General features: G+C 29.1%; 1 protein-coding gene across 1 annotated transcript; it reads right to left on the bottom strand.

Moving 5' to 3' along the window:
* Nucleotides 1-4,260: 4,260 nt before the first annotated feature.
* HELRODRAFT_160984 (hypothetical protein) lies at nt 4,261-18,055 on the bottom strand (the record flags this gene model as incomplete). The annotated part of the gene is made up of 14 exons (XM_009020975.1): nt 4,261-4,406; nt 6,738-6,804; nt 7,201-7,290; nt 10,454-10,498; nt 10,554-10,625; nt 11,102-11,155; nt 13,120-13,227; nt 14,023-14,112; nt 14,285-14,335; nt 14,842-14,879; nt 16,743-16,860; nt 17,708-17,758; nt 17,818-17,888; nt 18,016-18,055. 14 exons carry the CDS (start codon nt 18,053-18,055, stop codon nt 4,261-4,263), a joined length of 1,041 nt encoding a protein of 346 aa, XP_009019223.1.
* Nucleotides 18,056-18,822: the final 767 nt, after the last annotated feature.

Here is an 18,822-nt window from a genome sequence, read left to right as displayed (position 1 = left end):
TCGCAAATTATAACATAAAATGTAACAGATGCACAAATTCTCCTTCGGCTCCGACTGGATTTGTATCTATAAGTTGGGCATCATCAAAAAATTACCAACGTGACGTCAGTGAAGCCATCAATGGAAATCTTCCTCACCAATGTTTGGAAGACTTGAAAGTTTAAAGGCTTCCAAATATCAAATACGGTATTGTACTGGTAAAACATATTCAAATGTTAAGCTAATCTATTATTATATTTTAGAATAAAACGAAAATATGTTAAAATTACGTTAGGAATATCGAGAAGCAGGTGCTTAAATAATAATCAATAATCGATACGAAATAAAATTTTGTTTACAAGCCGTTTTCGTAAAAATCCCCTTCAATACAAATAACACACACACACACACACACACACACTATCACACATTTACGCATATCTTTCTAAGAAAAACATTCAAGTTGCGCTTGATCTTTACCAAATTTGACTAGAATGTTCTCTCCCACATAAGCATGTTTTGTTTTTAACAGCGCATGAGGATTCATTCGACTAAAAAAATGTTCACAAGGCACCTGCTCTTTTTTAATTAGAAATCAATAGGTTAGTACACTAGCGCTTTTACTGAATAATATTTGCTCATCAAATTTTAAAGGCAATGAATTGATTAATTAATGCAGTTTAATTAATTATGTTTTTTTTCTGTCCACTTTTGAACAATTTCATAGAGATCAGCTCCAAGTCATATCAAATTCAAATAACTTTTGCTGAAAAGAGTACAAATTTGTTATAAAAAGATCAAAAAATTACCTCTGAAATAATCTGACGAGAAGCGCTGCACAGCCGTTCATATGAGCGAGTATCATATCTTCACATGAGAAATATACGTCTTATAACCATCACAGGTTCTTATTATCATCATACTACATACTCAGTGATTATCATCATATATTCATACGATCATCACATGTTCAATGATCATCGTATGTTCATTTAATCGTCAGATGTTCTGAACATCACCGTATTTTCGGATGAATAACTTATGCTTATTATATGATCATCATGGCAGATCACACTCGATAAGCAAGTGAAGTTGGATTAAGTTCATTTTTTGTAACTGTGCTTTGTAATTTGTTAAGTTACATTTTTAATTGATGGATCATTTTGTCCACTAATATCAAAACATAACCGCACATGCTCAAACAATAGGAAACAGAAAGTTTGAAGTTGCACATTTCACAAAAATATTGATTCGAAAACTTATTCAACAAAAATGATTTGGGGAAAATAATAAAGAAAATAAATACAAAAAATGTAGAAACAGCAGACAGAACAAATTAAAATTAAAAAAATAAAAAAAATAATTTCATTGAAGTGAGCTAAAATCGTAAACAGAAATAAAATGGATTCATCAAAGTTTCAGCTCACATTTGGCTATATCAGCCACTTTGTGTTGTTTATTTCATTTTAATTAGATACTTCATATTAAGTCAGTTTCTGTTATGTGTTTTAATAAATTACTTATTTTGGGATGGTTTTGAAAAAGTAGCAGCATGCTTGCAGAAGTTATGTCATGTTAAGTAGACAATAATTACTTTATTTTTTCCCAGTCTTGTGAATTATTAATATTAACTCTGAAACCGTAAATGATTTTCGAATAGTTTGTTTGTTACAAAAAAATCATTAATATTTCATTCAATGTTAAGCAGCACTTAAATGTATTTTCAACATTCAAAATTTACTATTTATTGCTATGAATTTTTCATTTGTTTTATAATTAAATTACATCAACTTTATATAACACAGATTTTAGTGCGTGAATGATATGCGTATTATACATCATCATTAACGTAATCATCGAAAGTGTGAGGCTGACTAAATTCGTTTAAAATTAAAAAGCGGAGCACACAAACGATGTGTCAAATGCTCGTGTCAGAAAGTTAACAATTAAGCAATAACAAGTCCACGACATGTTATTTAATAATTTAAACCTTACAACTTCTTTTTTGCCTGTATTTAATTTGGGCGGCCATCCAATTGGAACTATGATAGGAACGATCATTAAATTAAGAAATATTGTCACCTATCGATATCAACGAGCCAAAAAATTCGCATAAGAATCAAACGCTGAAAGTTTTGCAGCAATATAAAACATGTTTAAATTGAATTATAAGCAAAATACAAATTCGCTGAAGTTTGAATAAAAGCAGACCCATACCCTTAATACGTAATGTGAACTCTTTTATTATTCAAAAAAACCAGTAAAATCAAAATAATCGAAATAAGATTGGTAAATAAAAATGTTAAAATTAGCTAAGTATAAATTAGAATGATAAAATAATGATAAAATAATATGAATAGTCATCAATACTCGTTATCCTAAAATTAGTACCATGCAGATAGCTTGTATAAATTATGAGAGTTCGTTCACGCTTTGTTTCTATCGCAATACAAAGCATATGATGACAATATTACACATTTGATTAAAATGATCAGCCCAATTTCAGTGCAGAGACTGAGCCACAACTTGATAAGACATGTTTGTTTGTTAGTTTGTACTACATTACAAAGAAAACATGATGCATTTGTAGATTTACCCCATCTGAAGAGGTTAGAATTAGTAGGTAGTTGTTGAATGAGGTATTTTCTGGCAAATAATAATAATAATAATAAATGTCACTTATAGAGCGTCAATACAAGCGGCTGAAGCGCCCTCGATATCAAAAAATTAATAATAAACTACGCAAAGTTATTTAAAGTAAAATGAGATCAAATTTACACAATTAAAATTATAGTTAAAGTAAAATGAGTAAATAATTAAAAACAGTCTATAAAATTATTGTGTAATTGAAAGCGGAATTAAAATAATATGTTTTTAGAATAGATTTGACATCCTTGAACACTCATCAACATATTTCTGAAATGAGATTTTTGAATTCTTCAAACAAATTCTTTCTCAATTATTTGAAATTTACTCTTTTCTAAATTGTACTCACTCAATCTTTTACAAAATTGGCAAATCGACAATTTTTTACAATTTTGAAAACATAAGGTTTACCTAGCTAAAAAGAGAGTTTAAGTCTTTAGACATTCCTAAGAAATATTTTAACTTTGATTGAAAATTTCTGCAAAAATTATTATTATTATTTTATTTCTAATAAAATCGACGCCATATCCCACATCTACTTTAGTTCTTCAACAAAAACATCTCTGAAATGTACTGAATCTCCATTTTGCAGCAACCATCAGCCACTACTGCCATTTTAAATCCTATTCGTTCCATGATCAGTTAACAGTCTAGACTCTCCAACCACTCTGGCGGCAGCAATTTGGATCCGTTAAATTTAATTTACCACTCCTACACCAGCACCATACAACATCGAATTACAGTAGTCCAATCTAGACCTTACAAGAGTCACTACTAGGCTAGTAAAATAGTGAAATACATTTTTCGACTTTTCGACCAGAGACAATCTTTGTAGCTGTAAAAAGCAAGCAGCATTGACTTTCGCCACCTGAGGTAGCATTCAAGTTCGTGATCTGATAAACTGAGATAAACTTATCAACCGATGTATCAAAAATCGTACCTCCTAGTGCGGATGACATTTTTAAAATGTACGTCTAGCAAAAAAAATTTTTTTAATTTTTAAAAATTTGAAGCGATGTAAATGAATACTTTGTACTCAATAGTGGTTGAAATAAAGATTTTATTTAAAAACCAGTTTCCTAATTTTTGAAATTTCAGTTTTCGAAGTTGATGTTTTTTTTCTTGCAACCATAAACAGAATAAACTGCGTGAAGAAGGAAAATTAAAATTAATGGTAAGAAGCGCCATCGGTCTGCGTGGTCCAGATTGCGCTGTGGAAAGATCCCGGTGCATCGTACCATTGGATGATTCGCTGACTCACGTATTTTAACGAATTTGCTGGGTGTTGTAGTCTCCGGTGATGCATGGAAAAACCATAATTAATGTGATGACTCATTTGCGAAGTTTCCATTCATTGCATTAACAAAACTTTGACGACGAATACAGCCACATGCGACCATTTATATTTTTTCAAAATTTTATTATTGTCAGAAGTTGTTTTTATTCTGAATTATAAATATTATAAATATTTTACTATAATTGACGTAAATAAAAAATATTTATAAAATAACATATTTTCTTGACAGAATTAAATTGATTTATTTTCAAATGTTTTTTGCGACGCATGAGTCTTTACAATGTGATACATTGCTCGCTTATATTTTTATCGTTTGAACAATTCAGTTAATTTTTAATTTAATTATTATTTGAAAAATTATAAAGTACAGAATTCTGCTTGCGGATAACGTAAATGTGGCAATATTTAGAAGCAATCTGGAACTGGTGACTCGTGTTATTTAATATTAGTATTTTTGTACTTGTGGGCGAAGATTCGTATTCGTCTATTCGTTTGTTAAGAACAAACAATAAATTTGTTACATAATGGGGCATTCCAAAAGAGTAAATCTTAACTAAGCGGAATCCCCAACATTCAAAAAAGTAATCCATAAATTCATAGTTTGATTAGATAAATGTAAATTAAATAATTTTTCTTTCTTTTTTAAGACTTTTAAAGAATCAATTTTTAAAACATATATAAAATATGAAAAATTTATAATGTTTAAAACCAATTAACATATGCATACATATGAAACCTCTATTCTCTATGATTCTCTAATTCGTTGACCGTTGCCCATACTCTACATAGATTTGAGTTCCAAAACCTGTCATGGAGAAATTCTTAGAAACTCGCTAACCCTAACCCTAACCTTTGTTCGGTTCTAAATTGTTCGCGTATTGAAATTAACGGTTGTGATGAACGATGTTCTGTGGTATTTGGTGATCGATTAGCATAACTGAAAAATCGAACATTCTTGGAAAATAGAGTACTTTAACTATCTTAACGTAAAATTTTACTCCTGGCGTTATGTGGATGTTATAACATATTTAATGGAGTTTTAATAGACGACAATTGACTGTTGGTAGATGTTAATCATAATAACTTACAAATCGCTGTGTATCTCGGTAGTGTGGACGACGAGCGACGAAGCTGAGAATCGTTGCTCACAGTTATTACATGATAATTTGACACTTAGGCACATAAAAATGTGTCTTTTCAAATTTTTAAATTTTGATCTAAATTTCCACAATTAAAATGATTTTCATATTAAAAGAATGTAAAATACTTTCATTCAACATTCGGCCTAAATTAATCCAATTTTGTAATAATTTAAAATAACAGCAATAACATTGCGGTAAGAATATTTTCACAAAATAAAACCAAATTTCTAGTTATAACTAATATTCTTTTATCAATGATTAATGTCAATTATTAAAATTAAAATTTTTTAAAATGAATTTACAATAAATAATTTTTGTTAATGATTCATGCAGAGATATTTTAATCCGCGAGGTACTCTCTCAACCTTGAATGATTATTGTAGCAGTTTATTAATTAGCTTTGTAGAAAAAATTGTTAACCAACAACAACCGGTACAACAAACTATTATTATAAACTAACAACGTAAATATATGTCCGAAAATTCACTATTATAATTATTAAATAAATTTAGAATTTTGAAAACTTAATTTTTCAATGTTGCCAACAATGTGAGCTCATATGATTATGGATGGAAAAATTGAGAGAAAACGACTTCATTATACTAAAAGTAAAAACAACTTTGATTCGTCATTAACAGTTTTATTTTATAATTTGTTTAAATTTTAATTAGTAGTAGTAGTAGTAGTAGTATTAGTAGTAGTATTAGTAGTACTAGTAGTCGTACTAATAGTAGTTGTAGTAAAGTACACTGAAGACTGGCAAAGGAGTCAGTGAGTGTGTTGTCAGGCACACTATAACAGCCGAATTAGAAATTTTTCATTTGCTTGCAGTTTAAATGGGTAAATGATTTTTGAAGCTTTTGATTTGCTTTATTTGCTGTCGCAATGAATAGAGTCTTCCATTATGAATTTGTACTAAACACCATACCAAGATCTTTCTTCATTTCTTAATCGGCTAAGATTTTACCATCTATCTAAAAGGTGTTCATTTTGTTATTACATCATTAATGCGTAAACACACATTTATTTCTGTTGAACTTTAACAGCCAGTCTTGTGTTCATTTAAAACCTCTGTCTAAGTTCTGATTGGAGTTTGTAAACGCAATGATCAAAATCCATTTTAGAAAGAATTTGTTATCATCAGCATATAGTTTCGACACATTTAAGAAACAGTGTGGCAGATCGTTTTCGTGCAAAATGAACAATAATGGACCGATAACTGACACTTAAGGTACACCAATAAATAAACTTACCCAGTTTGATGTGTTTTCAGCCAACGTTTTGTCACATTTTCTAACAAGTGTGTCATATTTGCTGAATTTGACTGTATTGGTAATTGGCTGGTGGCTAATCATGCTTTGAAAATTAATGTCCCTGGTAGAGCAAAACACTCCGCACAGTTTTTTAGGAGTATTGGATAGAGATTACATGTTTTGTTTGGTTCAAGACTTATTCATTAACTTGCTCATAATTAATTCATCAGAGTCGAGATGAACAAAATTATAAAAGTTTTCATTAAATTAAACTTAATTTCAAACAAAGGAAGTTCACCATTGTCTCCTACTACAAAAACATCTTAAAAAACATTTATTTAATAGATTAGCAGTTCTTTTTGGGTCTTGTGTTATTTTACCATTAGGTCATTTGAGCGCTTTGATTGGTTCATTTGTAACTTGTTGACTTCAAATATTTGTAAAACAACTTCAAATCTAATAGATCATGATCAAAAAATTGTTGTGCCTTTTTGATTTCAAATTTGACTTTGTGATTAACAAATAATAAATGTCATGAAAGTTACTAACAAACTCTCGGGCCTTGAGTTATGTTAAAATCAAAATTAGTCAATTAGTAGTTTGAATTTGAGTGTATATAAAACTTTCAGAATTTGAAAATCAGTAAACTGAACCAAAACTTTCAAAGAGACTAGATGGCGTAAATTTAACCGTTTGTACAGAAAGACCATTAAATTGCACTAAAAAACAATTTATTGGTTTTACATTATTATTTACTCGAATGCGTCTTTTCAATGTTTAAGAGCACTTTTAACTTATGATTGATAATTTAATTTTTCCTACATTTAATAAGGTTGCTATATTTTTTACATAAAATTTTGTTACTGGGATTAGTTACACTAACTTTATCATAAATATCCACGTCGGGTCTTGCATAATCCTCGACTGTCGCAGAAGTGGAAAAAATTTCTTGATTGTTTCTGTACGCACACACCTGTTGATTTTATTTTTTCATTTAGCAAAATTTTGATTTTCAGCTTTTAAGTAAAAACAATAAACAGAATTTAAAGCCAGGAACGGTTCTTCATTTAGTTCACATTTTAAATTTAAGGAGGTCGAGATAAAATTAAACAAGGTGAAAATTGATTTATTGTAATAATGTTAAATATTCTACTAATATTATCTTTCACACATACTTTCAGATTTAGAATTTTAGCTTGGACAGTAGCCACAACACCAGCGAATATCTGCTTAGTAACGTTACAAAGTTAAAAAAATACAAAACCGAAACATCAATTACGTTACAATGCACCTTTTGTAGATAAAAATTTAATTATATTTTTATGCGATTATGACATTTGTTTAAGAGTAAAAATAGAACCAAATATTTTTTTGAAAAATTGATAATTTTTCAAAAATTATCTAAATAATAACAGTTTACTAAAGATTTCAATAAAAAAAAATTCTATTGCATCAAACTGAACAGGCTAATCCTTTTTTTTGCGATTCAGCAAAAACTTATAACTTTTAATGTACAACCATGTTTTTAAAGGTAGTCAATTTTCATTCCATAAACACAAATTCATATCAACATTGTAATCAAATTTCTGTCATTTCAACAAATATTTCAGCAAAAATCGAACCGATTTATTTTTCAATGAATAATCACAGAGGAATGACGAAAATTTAATCTGCAAAGTTTATCATCATACAAAAGATTGATTTTGCAATTATTTCTGTTTACATTACAAAATCTAATTTTTTTTATTTTATTTCACTGGAATTTGGGAGCACTTTTTGACTTTTTAAATGACTGAAATCTTTGTTTATCTTATCAAAATTTTAACAAAACTTTTTTTAACCCCTACTTTAAAATAAGTGACGATTAATCACGAAATAGAAGCACGCGTGATTTACCATAAAAAAATTTAATATTTCCTTCTCTATAACTAACATAACAATATCATTTCTCAATTATTTTCTGTTCCTAATAAAACAGAGTTAATTAATATATCCAATAACTGGATATATTAACTTGAAATTTGGTTCTATAAAACAAATATTTGAAATTTAAAGTTATTAGTTTTTTCCTTTATATGAAATAACAAATTACACAAAAACATGCTGAATTAAAATGTTAAACATAACGTAACAAATTAAAAAGTTCAATTTAACATGCACTTAACAGTATATTGTTCAGTTTGTGTAAAATAATTTCGCACAAAAAATTATACCCTCTTTCTGTTTGTTCCAAATTACAAGATAGTTATATTTGAAACTACATATCAAACAAGATTTGTAATACACCAACTGTTGACAAATTAAAAAAATCGCTCAATAAATAAAGAGGAGAATTATTAAAATAGCATGTTATATTTTACGAACATATATATATATAGAGAAAAATATTCTATTGAAATTTATTTAAAAACAATATTTGGTCTTCGCAACTTGGGTAGTGTTCCGGTGCAGTAAAAGGACGGACACACACAAATCAAGAATGACCATGAAACCCTGGCTCGATGGGCTAAATACTTCAACGGTGTGCTCAATCAACAGACCTCGGTTGATGATGCGGTTCTTGCAGAATTGTTATGTGTGATCTTGACGACGATCCCTCCAGTCTGTCTGAAGTTTATAAAGCTATCTTACAGGTGGGTGTCTAATGGATAAGCTCCCGATTACCTGCAGAACTTAAAGTGAGGATGGTGACGATGTTAAAGATCATGTGGAAGAAAAAATAGGTTCCACAGGATTATATTCAAACGAAACGGCAATCGTTTGTGTTGTGGTGATCACAGAAAAATATCCCTGTTTTATTCGGTCTTTGCCAAATATTGACCAGAGTGGTCGTCGATCATCTGACCAAGCAATTTTTAGAAGGCCAGTGCAGTTTTTGGTCTAGACGTGGTCTTAAGGGTATGATTTTTACCGCAAGACAACAACAAAAAAATTTCACGAGCAGCAGCATGATCATTTATATGTTTTTATCGATTTAACTAAAACGTTCGATTCTATCAATCGATCGGCGCTATGAAGATGTCTTCTAGAGAAGATTGGCTCTACCGCGATTTTGTTTCAACATTTTGCTCTTTACATGAAAGCAAGCGTTGTTGAAAAGTTGAAAATGGTGATCGATCTCTGGACTTCAAGATGACAAATGGAACAAAACGGAGATGCGTCATGGCTACTTTACTTCTCCCTAATGCTCCAAGCTGCTTTTAATTATTGAAAAGGGGATATTTATCTGTTACCGCACGGATGGAGACATATTTAACAACAGACAATTACAGACAAAGTCAAAAACTCAAATCACCATAGTTTGCGACATGCTCTTAGCTGATGAGTGCGCTCTGATTGCGTATTCACAAAATGAAGTCAGGCCTTGTTCAACCATTTCCATGCAGCAGCTAAAACGTTTGGACTCACGGTGAATATGAACAAAAAAAACAAAGGTCTTGCACCAAAACTATCCTATCTCATCAAATGCTATAGCCTTCGTAACGGTCGATGACTAGTAGTTGTGTATAGATTTTGCTACCTTGGCAGTTACATCTCCGACACTACAACCATCGATGATGATATTTCAGTTAAACTTTCTAAGGCTGGTGCTGCTTTTGGTGATCTAAGTAGACGCCACTGGAAAGAACGGGATGTGACACTAGCTAATAAAATATCAGTTTTGCTAAAATCACTGTTATAAGGCTGTGAGACTAAAGAAGTCATATCCGCAGACGTGATCAATTTTCCATGAGGTGTCTCAAAATTATTGCTAATGTTAAATGGGAATACAGAATTCCAAATACGACTGCATTGAAAATGTGTGGTATCATGTGTGGTATCATGGGTAGTGAAGAACTTTTGCTGCAAGCCCAGTTTTGTTGGATGGACATGTAATTCACATGTTCGATGCAAAAGTTTTAAAACAGGTGTTATTACTTGGTTCTGGAGCTCAATTTGCAAGTGGTTTGGTTTGAAAACTAAAAGATAGTTTGAAAACTTGAAAACATGCAGACTGGATCTTAAATCCATGGGTGTTGTTGCTCTTGGACGTACAGAGTGGAGGACAAGCTCACAAGCGGCGGTTTCTGATTTCGAACTGGCACGCATCACAACTTTTGTCGACAAAAAGAAGCGACGAAAGCAAGTAGCCCAACATTTGGCATATCTTTCAAAATGGCTTCTTTGACGTCATCCAATTTCTAGAGTAAGAAAAAAAATTTGTTCAGAAAATTTTATTGCGTTAATAAAACAAACATTCTTTATATTGTAGTTCAGGCCAAGTTCTCTCAACATTTTTGAATCCTCTGACAGACCCCAATGCATCGGCTGAATTGAAAAGTTGATTAATGTTCAAGAAATAAAGTTGCTTTTGGACAAGATTGAATAACAATCTTTAGTTTTAATTAAATAAGTCAAAAGTAATATCATAAAATATAAAAAGTAATCTAACTGGTTGCCAAACACATCAGAAACACAACTAAGAATGCATTTCAGATTGTTCTGATAATAAATAAAAATAAATTTCATTAAACTTTGAATTAATAATTTAAACTATTATTTTAAATATAAAAAAATTATAGAAACATTATAAAAAAAATTTCTTTTTTATAAGAACCAATCAAAATTGGCTTACCACACCTAAAATGCTTTCTCTAACAATTGTTTGAAGTTTTAACGCGATTTTTCATATGATATCGCATGGTATTTATATATTCGTCAGTTAGTTATCATGAAAGTAGTTGAGCGGGCGCAGCCAGTAATGTTGCGAAGCACGAGAACGTGAGGCAACAGCTGCAACTCACCTCTTTCACATCAGTACCTACCTTTTCAATCGTTGGATTGCCTCGTTGTGGGACCTTGGGATTTATTTACGGCACAAAAACACATTATAAAGTTTTATTTGATTCGTTTCGCTGTATAACTCTTTTCCTCACGAACTAACAAAACTGAATTGGAAACAAAAAGGATAAGTAATGTTTAGCATTAGTTCGTAAATTCATTCTCGTTTAATTTTAAATTCTTCTTTATTTACAACTTTTTTCTACTAGCTGTTGATAAAATTATTTTAAATTATTTATTATTATTATTATTTCATACAAACTTATGAAAAAAAAAGTTCAAAAAGTGCAAAAGTTTTTAGCCGTTTTTTTTGTTAAAAAAACGATTTACAATCAATGTTATCTTGCCAATGCAACTTTTAGTTATTTTTCAACTGCATTTTAAGTTGTCTGAATAATTTTTTACTCATTTATATTTTTATATAGATTGATAAAAATGTTGTCTAGTTGCAATGTTACAAAGCTATTCAATGAGTTATTTATTTTTTCACAGCACATAGATTAAAACGTTATCACTTCATCATCAGGTATTGACCAAAGCACTTTTTACCTCGTTTAAAAAACTTTCTGGTTTAGCTATATATATATATAGAATAGATACATATAGGGAATCATCAATATATAGCATTGAGCCGATAAACTATGTCGTATGCACACCAACGTGCTGTAATAATTCAAGCCCTATAATTGTGAATAGCAAAAATTAACAAGCGTTTTAATTTCAAATTTTTGTAGGTTGTACAAAATATTAAACCGTGGTGTTTTTTATGGCAAATAAATATGGCATATTTATTAAAAATGTTCTAAAATGATATATTATAAAATGACATTTGATATGGAACGACAATAAAAAAAAATTTTATTTCATTTTTTTACATTCTTTTTGTTTGAAGGGAAGCCAAAATAAGTTAACTATATAACTTGTGGATAGGCCACCCTTAACTACGACATAAAATACGTAATTTAAAAATATTTTTAAAAAAAGCTGAAAAAACAGAAAATATCAAGTCAATACTTTGAGAAACTAACAATTTTTTAAATAAATTAAAACAATGACAGGTATGAACATCAGGCTTAAAAAGTGATGTCGGGATATAAGGTAAAAAGCAAAATTGCAAATTTTTTCTAAAATAAATACAACTTATTCAAATTTGATATATCTGCGGGAACAAATTTAGACCATATTAATGGTCCAGTATGTTTTAAACTGGATGAAATTAATTTGAGTAACGTTTTGTAGCTGTAAAGAAAGAGAGGAGTATGTCTTGTGAAGTAAGACTTAATTAAATTGCTTTGTGTATAAAAATTTAAAAATGTTTTCGGAAGCAAATTATTTAAAAATTTGAGTACAATTATTGAGCAGAAATAGATGTAAAGCAGATTGATGGTCAAAATTTTATGTTTAATAAAGTAGGGTTTTGTATATGGAAGAGGTTTGAGTCAAAGTTAGATTGTAAAGATGACATTTTGGAATATTTCTCCATAAGAGAATGCAGTAGTTTAAATAAGGATAATGAATGGAAAAAATAAAGTGTCGAAGTCGGATGAGAGATGTAGAATTTGTAATCCCTTATTAGACAAATATGTCATCAAGTAAAAACGATTTGAACAAGTAGATGAATATGCAAATACATAAAAAAAACATAGGTAGTTCTGCGCAATCTTCTTACAATACCTGTCACTTAACAATATATCTTGCATGAATTTTTTTAATTTTCAGCTAAGTTATCAATCGAGCAAGTTAATGCAGAAAATTTAGTTTTTTCTAGTTTGAAGTAAGATTTTGTTGAAAAAACTGAAAATTTACATTCTTTAATTTTAGTAGGTACTTTAATTATAATGGTAAAATTTAGTTAATCTCAGTCAGTAATGAAAATAGGTCTGTTATAAAACTCATTTTATTAGTTGTCTTTTTTAATAAAAAATAGTTTTTCTTTTTAACTTGAGATTAAATCAAAATTAAAAATATTTCAAAAAGGGACCTTGCGTAAACTACTCATTAGCATACAAGTACACAATTCCGACGCGTTGGCCTCGCTTCTACCCGTTAAGTGAAGCAAATTGTTTTTCATGGTTAATATTATTTCTCTCTAATATTGTTTAATGTTTGAAAAATTTATTAAATTTTTAATTTATTAAAAATTATTAAATAAATTATATTGCCGGCTAACAACGCAAATGTGACAAAATCTCGAAACAATCTGGATCAGGTACTGCAGGTGTTCTTAAATGTTCCTTTTTTTAATTTTGATCTAAATTTTATCATTAAAATTTTCCCCCTATTAAAAGAATATAAAAAAATTTTAGTTGGCGTATATCATTCATATATTTTGAAAGAACAACAATAACATTGCGATATATTCATTTTCACTTGATAAAATCAAATTTTCAGTTAAAATTAATCAACAATTGGTGTCAATTATTTAAATTAATGAATATAAATGTATATTGTATATTGTAGTAATAAATCATGCATTTCACTTCTTGGCTGGAACTCTCACGTAGTATGGCTCTTTTTCAACCTTGAATAAATTATTATCAAATTAGCAAATATCGAGTCCAAAAAATTGATTTAGAGTTTGTGGCGACAATATTAGACAATCTATTGCTACTTCCACATCGTTGTAATATTTTATCGTCCCTTAAAACAGAAATGAGAGACTTTGGTTTATATATGATATATATATATATATATATATATATATATATATATATATATATATATATATATATATTGATGAAAAGATTGTAATGTTAAACTAAACGTCCAGCACATATTCATGGAATGTATAAAATATATCTATAAATTTTTTTGTTATTTTTTTCCAGCATAAATATTTGTCACTAAATTTCATTATTAATGTCACCGTTTCAACAGCACTAACTTTGTTATCATCATCCACGTCGAGCCTTGCATAATTCTTCACAGCTGCATCAGTGGAAAAAATTTCCTTGTTGTTTTTGTACACACATACCTGTTAATTAAATTTTTTTTAGCAAACATTGACTTTTAAATTGAAAATATAAACAAAATTTTACGATTCATGTTTAAATTTGTAGAGAACGAGATCTAGTTTAACAATGTAAAAATGTTTTATTGTCGTGAATAAAGTTAAAAATTCTACTAATGTTATCTTTCACACATACTTTCAATTTTGGCATTTCAGTTCCGAAGGAATCCACAACTTTATTGTAGGCCTGTTTAATAAAATGTTCACTGTTTAAAGAAATATAAAAACCTGAAAACCAAAACATTAATTACGTTTCTAAACACCTTCTGCAGATTAAAATTCATTTTTTGGTGCCATTCTGTGATTCATTTAAAAATAAAAACGAAAGCCAACACTTTCTTAATACTTGACTATTTTGACAATTTTCAAAGAACAATCTAAATCATCGTTCGTGACAGAATATACTAAATGTTTTCCAAAAGTTTAGACCTATCACATCAATTTTACAGGCAATTTTAAAATTCAACAAAAACTTCGGTCTGTGCTCATTAGTGTGAATTGTTGTTATTATTTTTGTGTTTGTGCTATAACCTATAACTGTTTACAAATTTAATGAAGTAAAGGAAGTAAAAACTAATTTTGTTTTTTTTGTCTTGTTCACAATATTTATTTATAAGTATTTTGTTGAGTGTGGTCTCTGTTATTTTATCTTATTAGGGTGATGTGAATGAAATGAATCGAATATAAACATACCTGTCCAATAACGGGAGATACCAACTCAAAATTTGGTTCTAAACAAAAATTATTTAAATTAAATTATTTTACACTTGTGAGTCATTCTCGTAATTACCTACCAAAAAACAATGCTAAAATAAAATGTTCAACAAAATGTTACAAATTATAAAGCTCAACTTACTACGTACTTAACAGTTTATTGTTAAGTTTGAATAAAACAATTTTATTCAAAATTTTTTAATCGTCTGTTTTGTTTGCACCAAACTTACAAAATGGTTATTTTCAGAACTATATATACTAATTGAATAGAGACTGAGTGGCAGAAACTTTTGGTGCCGGGGTGATTTCAAAACTGTATAGAGTTGATTGCCTTTCCTCGCTAATTTCCATATACTTCGTTACACTATTATACACAGAATTTTTATAATTTTCTTTATTTGTGGCTGCCTGCATCTCCGCATTTTCTCTTGACCCGTTACTGAAAGAAACTCAGTTAGTTACTGCAAGAATTCAAAAAATGACATGTTTCGCTTCAATGCACAAATTAAAGACTTGAACACTGGTATACTTTGTTGTTCCAAATAAGCTGCCCATTACTAACACACCGTCTGCAAAATAGGCACAGATACATTTGGAAGAGTCCGGATAATGTTAAGGGATTTATGTTATCGTTAGCGAACTTTAGAAAACATCAATAGACAGACAATGCTTGCACAAAGTGACGTGATTCTTCTTTAAACCTTGTGGTATCAACATTGCGTCTGAAAGTTTTAAAAAGTTTGACAAAAATGCTCCGTTAGTTTGTTCATAAATACAGAGAGAAACGCTATTTAATCTTATTAAGCCTAATAGTAGTGTAAAAAATAAGAATTTTGGCCAGAAAATATAGAAAGATAATTTTTTTTTAAAAATAGGCGTTACATTTTGTTCTTAAACATTCTAAGTCTTTTTGAATTTAACAACTCCCCTCCAACCATGTTCTTGAGTACTGACGTGTGTAGGTGACTGAGTGTCACCAGGTTCACCTGACTGTTATGAATCTGCCGTTATCACTGCAAGCTTTATTATAACAGTGACAATCGTCATTGAATGAGCAAGTTTTTTTAGGTTTCAACTCTGGTTATATGAGCAAAAGTTCTTTTCAGTTTTATAACAACTTTTCGAATTCTTTCTTTAAAACTATCCTGGCGCCATTTTCTACTAACTTTTGAATATATATATATATTTTTTACAATATTCTATAAATTCTACCGAATGTTTGGCGTTAATATGTTTGTAGTTCGTTTTTTCAATTTTTCTCACTAAAGTTTTTTGGTGAACGTTTAGTTTGTTAAAATTCAAAATAAACTTATTTTCTGATTTCATGCTGAAAATAAGGCTTTCGATTCCGAATGAATCATCATCAGTGCTTTCTGCTGTTAATATAGGGAAATATTGACTTTGTCAAAATGAATTTAGATTGAATTAGCGTTGGATAGTTTTTTTCTTAATTTTTCAATATTTCTAACAAAATTTTTTTTGTAATTTTCCTTAACTAATTCCATATAACAATATTTCTATGTAGCGAATTTTTATCCTGAAATCGTCAAATTCGTCCGACTATTTAAAACAAATTACAACAATACCTGAGATCAAAATAACAAATTTAAATTTTAAAAACGGTATTTTAATAAAAAATTATACACTTTGAAAGAAGCTTTTTAAAACATTTCATGACAAGTAGACATGTACTTTAACAAACACAAAAGACGAACCTACGTACGGGCCTACGTTTCAAAACCTTTAATTTGCCAAACCGTGAATAAAATTATCGGCATTATTACGTTAAACATGTTTACTTAAGTACAAATTTTTAAACATCATTTTAAATCTGTTTAACGTGGCTGCATTCAAATCAAACACAAAACAGTTGAACGAACCAATTCCCCAATAAGCAGGAACTTCAACAACATTGTTCGATTTGTCGTAAACCAATTTAACTTCATTGTACCAAAACTCTTCAGAATATTTTGAAGCATCAACTGGAAATTCTCTGAACTTTGAAAATTGTAAAATTAATATAAATAAAAATATTAAAAAAGTTTTTCTATAAATTTCATTAAATTGAGAGTTTTTTTAACAAATAAATAAACGCGTTCATAGAAATATATTTTACTAACTTATAGACATGTTAGCTTATTGTGAGGAATTCAAAAACTAAAACAACGGTTGAAAACACATTATGCCAAATGACGCCAAACCAAATAAATTTTGGACTTACATAAATATGTTTAGGCGATAAAAATTAATATAAAATAATGTTAGACTGAACAGTCTCGTTCTTGGGCAAGTTGTTCTAGCTGCCGGGAAAGGTCTTCCTAATTATAAACATGTCTCGATGTTATATAAATGCTATAAAAATAAAATTTTATAACTTTTTAAAGCGGTTATTGAGGATTAAAAATAATTTGAATTATACGAAAGATTAAAAAAAATTTATAGGATCTATAAAAAAAACTCTAGTGCAAAACATATAAATAAATAAACTTCATTGTTAAGAGTTATTTCAACTAAACATTGATTGAATGCCAGCGATCTTATTATAAAAATTAAACTTATATGATTTAGTTATATCATGTGAACTTTTATGCAAAAAAATTTGCGCCTCATTTTGTCACAGTTTTTCAGTTTCAATTTCTGGTCAGCCGGTGTCAAACAAAACGAAACGAATTAAAATGAACGTTGAAGAAAAACAGCATTAGAATATTAAGTGAAATAAAAGTTACAGAAATGTTAGAAAAAATAAATTTATTCAAAATTAACTTTTGACAAAATGAATGTCAAAATTTATTTGGCAAAATGAATTGAAACAAAATAGACAAGAACGAAACAAAAAGGATCTTACTCCAATATTTGGCATATCTTTCAAAATGGCTTGTTTAACATCGAGCATTTTCTAAAATAACGAAATTAAATTGTTACAAAAATTATACTGCTATTTTAAAGCAAACATACTTTATCTTTCAGCTCAGGCCAGCTTTTTTCAGCAAGTTGGAATCCATCGGGCACTGCGATCATGGCATTAGCTGTATTGGAAATTTGATAAGATTGCAAAAAAATGTGAGTAATATTGCTAAACAGGATTGAATAACAATTGATAATTTTATTTTTTTGAGTAAAAAATGTTAACATGTAATATAAAAAAAGTCTAACTGGTTGCCAAACACATTAGAAATACAGCTAAGGAACGCATTTCAGATTTTTCTGATAATAAAAAAAAAATTTTATTAAACCTTGAATAATAACTGAAATTAATAATTTAAGTATTTTTAAAAAATAGTAGAAGAATTATCACTAAAAATTTTTTTATTCATAGTTATCAAACAAAAGCGGCTTACCACTATTAAAATGCTTTCTAACAGTAGAAATGTCTGCAGTTGTAACGCGATTTTTGACGTAGACATCGCATGGTATTTATACATTCGTCAGTTAGTCATCATGAACATGGTTGAACTGGCGCAAACAGTAATGTTGCTAAGCACGAGGACATGAGGCAACAGCTGCAACTCACCGTCCTTCACATCCCCATTCAAACCATTGAAATTTATGATTATTTTACAGCAAGAAATACTTAATAAAATTTTATTTTATTTGTTTCGCTGCATAACTGTTTTTTCCTACGAACCACAAAACTGAATTAGGAACAAAAATGATCGGCATTAGTTCGTTACTTCATCCTCGTTAAAAATTTATTTCTTTTTTATTGTATTACAACACTTGTCAATTAACTGTTTGTTAAATTATTTTAATTTATTGATTATTATTTCACACAATAACAAGGTTTAAAGAGTACCCAAGTTTTTAGCACTTGAACTTTTTGTTTAAAAAACAATTGAATTTTATATTTTCGTTTAGGCTGTAAATCTGTCAATCCGTCAACGTTCTACGTTGTTTGAATTATATAATATAATACTCGTATAAAATTTTTCATAGATTTATAAAAAGTTTGTTTGATTGCAA

This window comes from Helobdella robusta, assembly GCF_000326865.2.
Source record: "Helobdella robusta unplaced genomic scaffold HELROscaffold_3, whole genome shotgun sequence".
Lineage (NCBI taxonomy): Eukaryota > Metazoa > Annelida > Clitellata > Rhynchobdellida > Glossiphoniidae > Helobdella > Helobdella robusta.
This window is presented reverse-complemented; position numbering and strand designations above follow the sequence as displayed.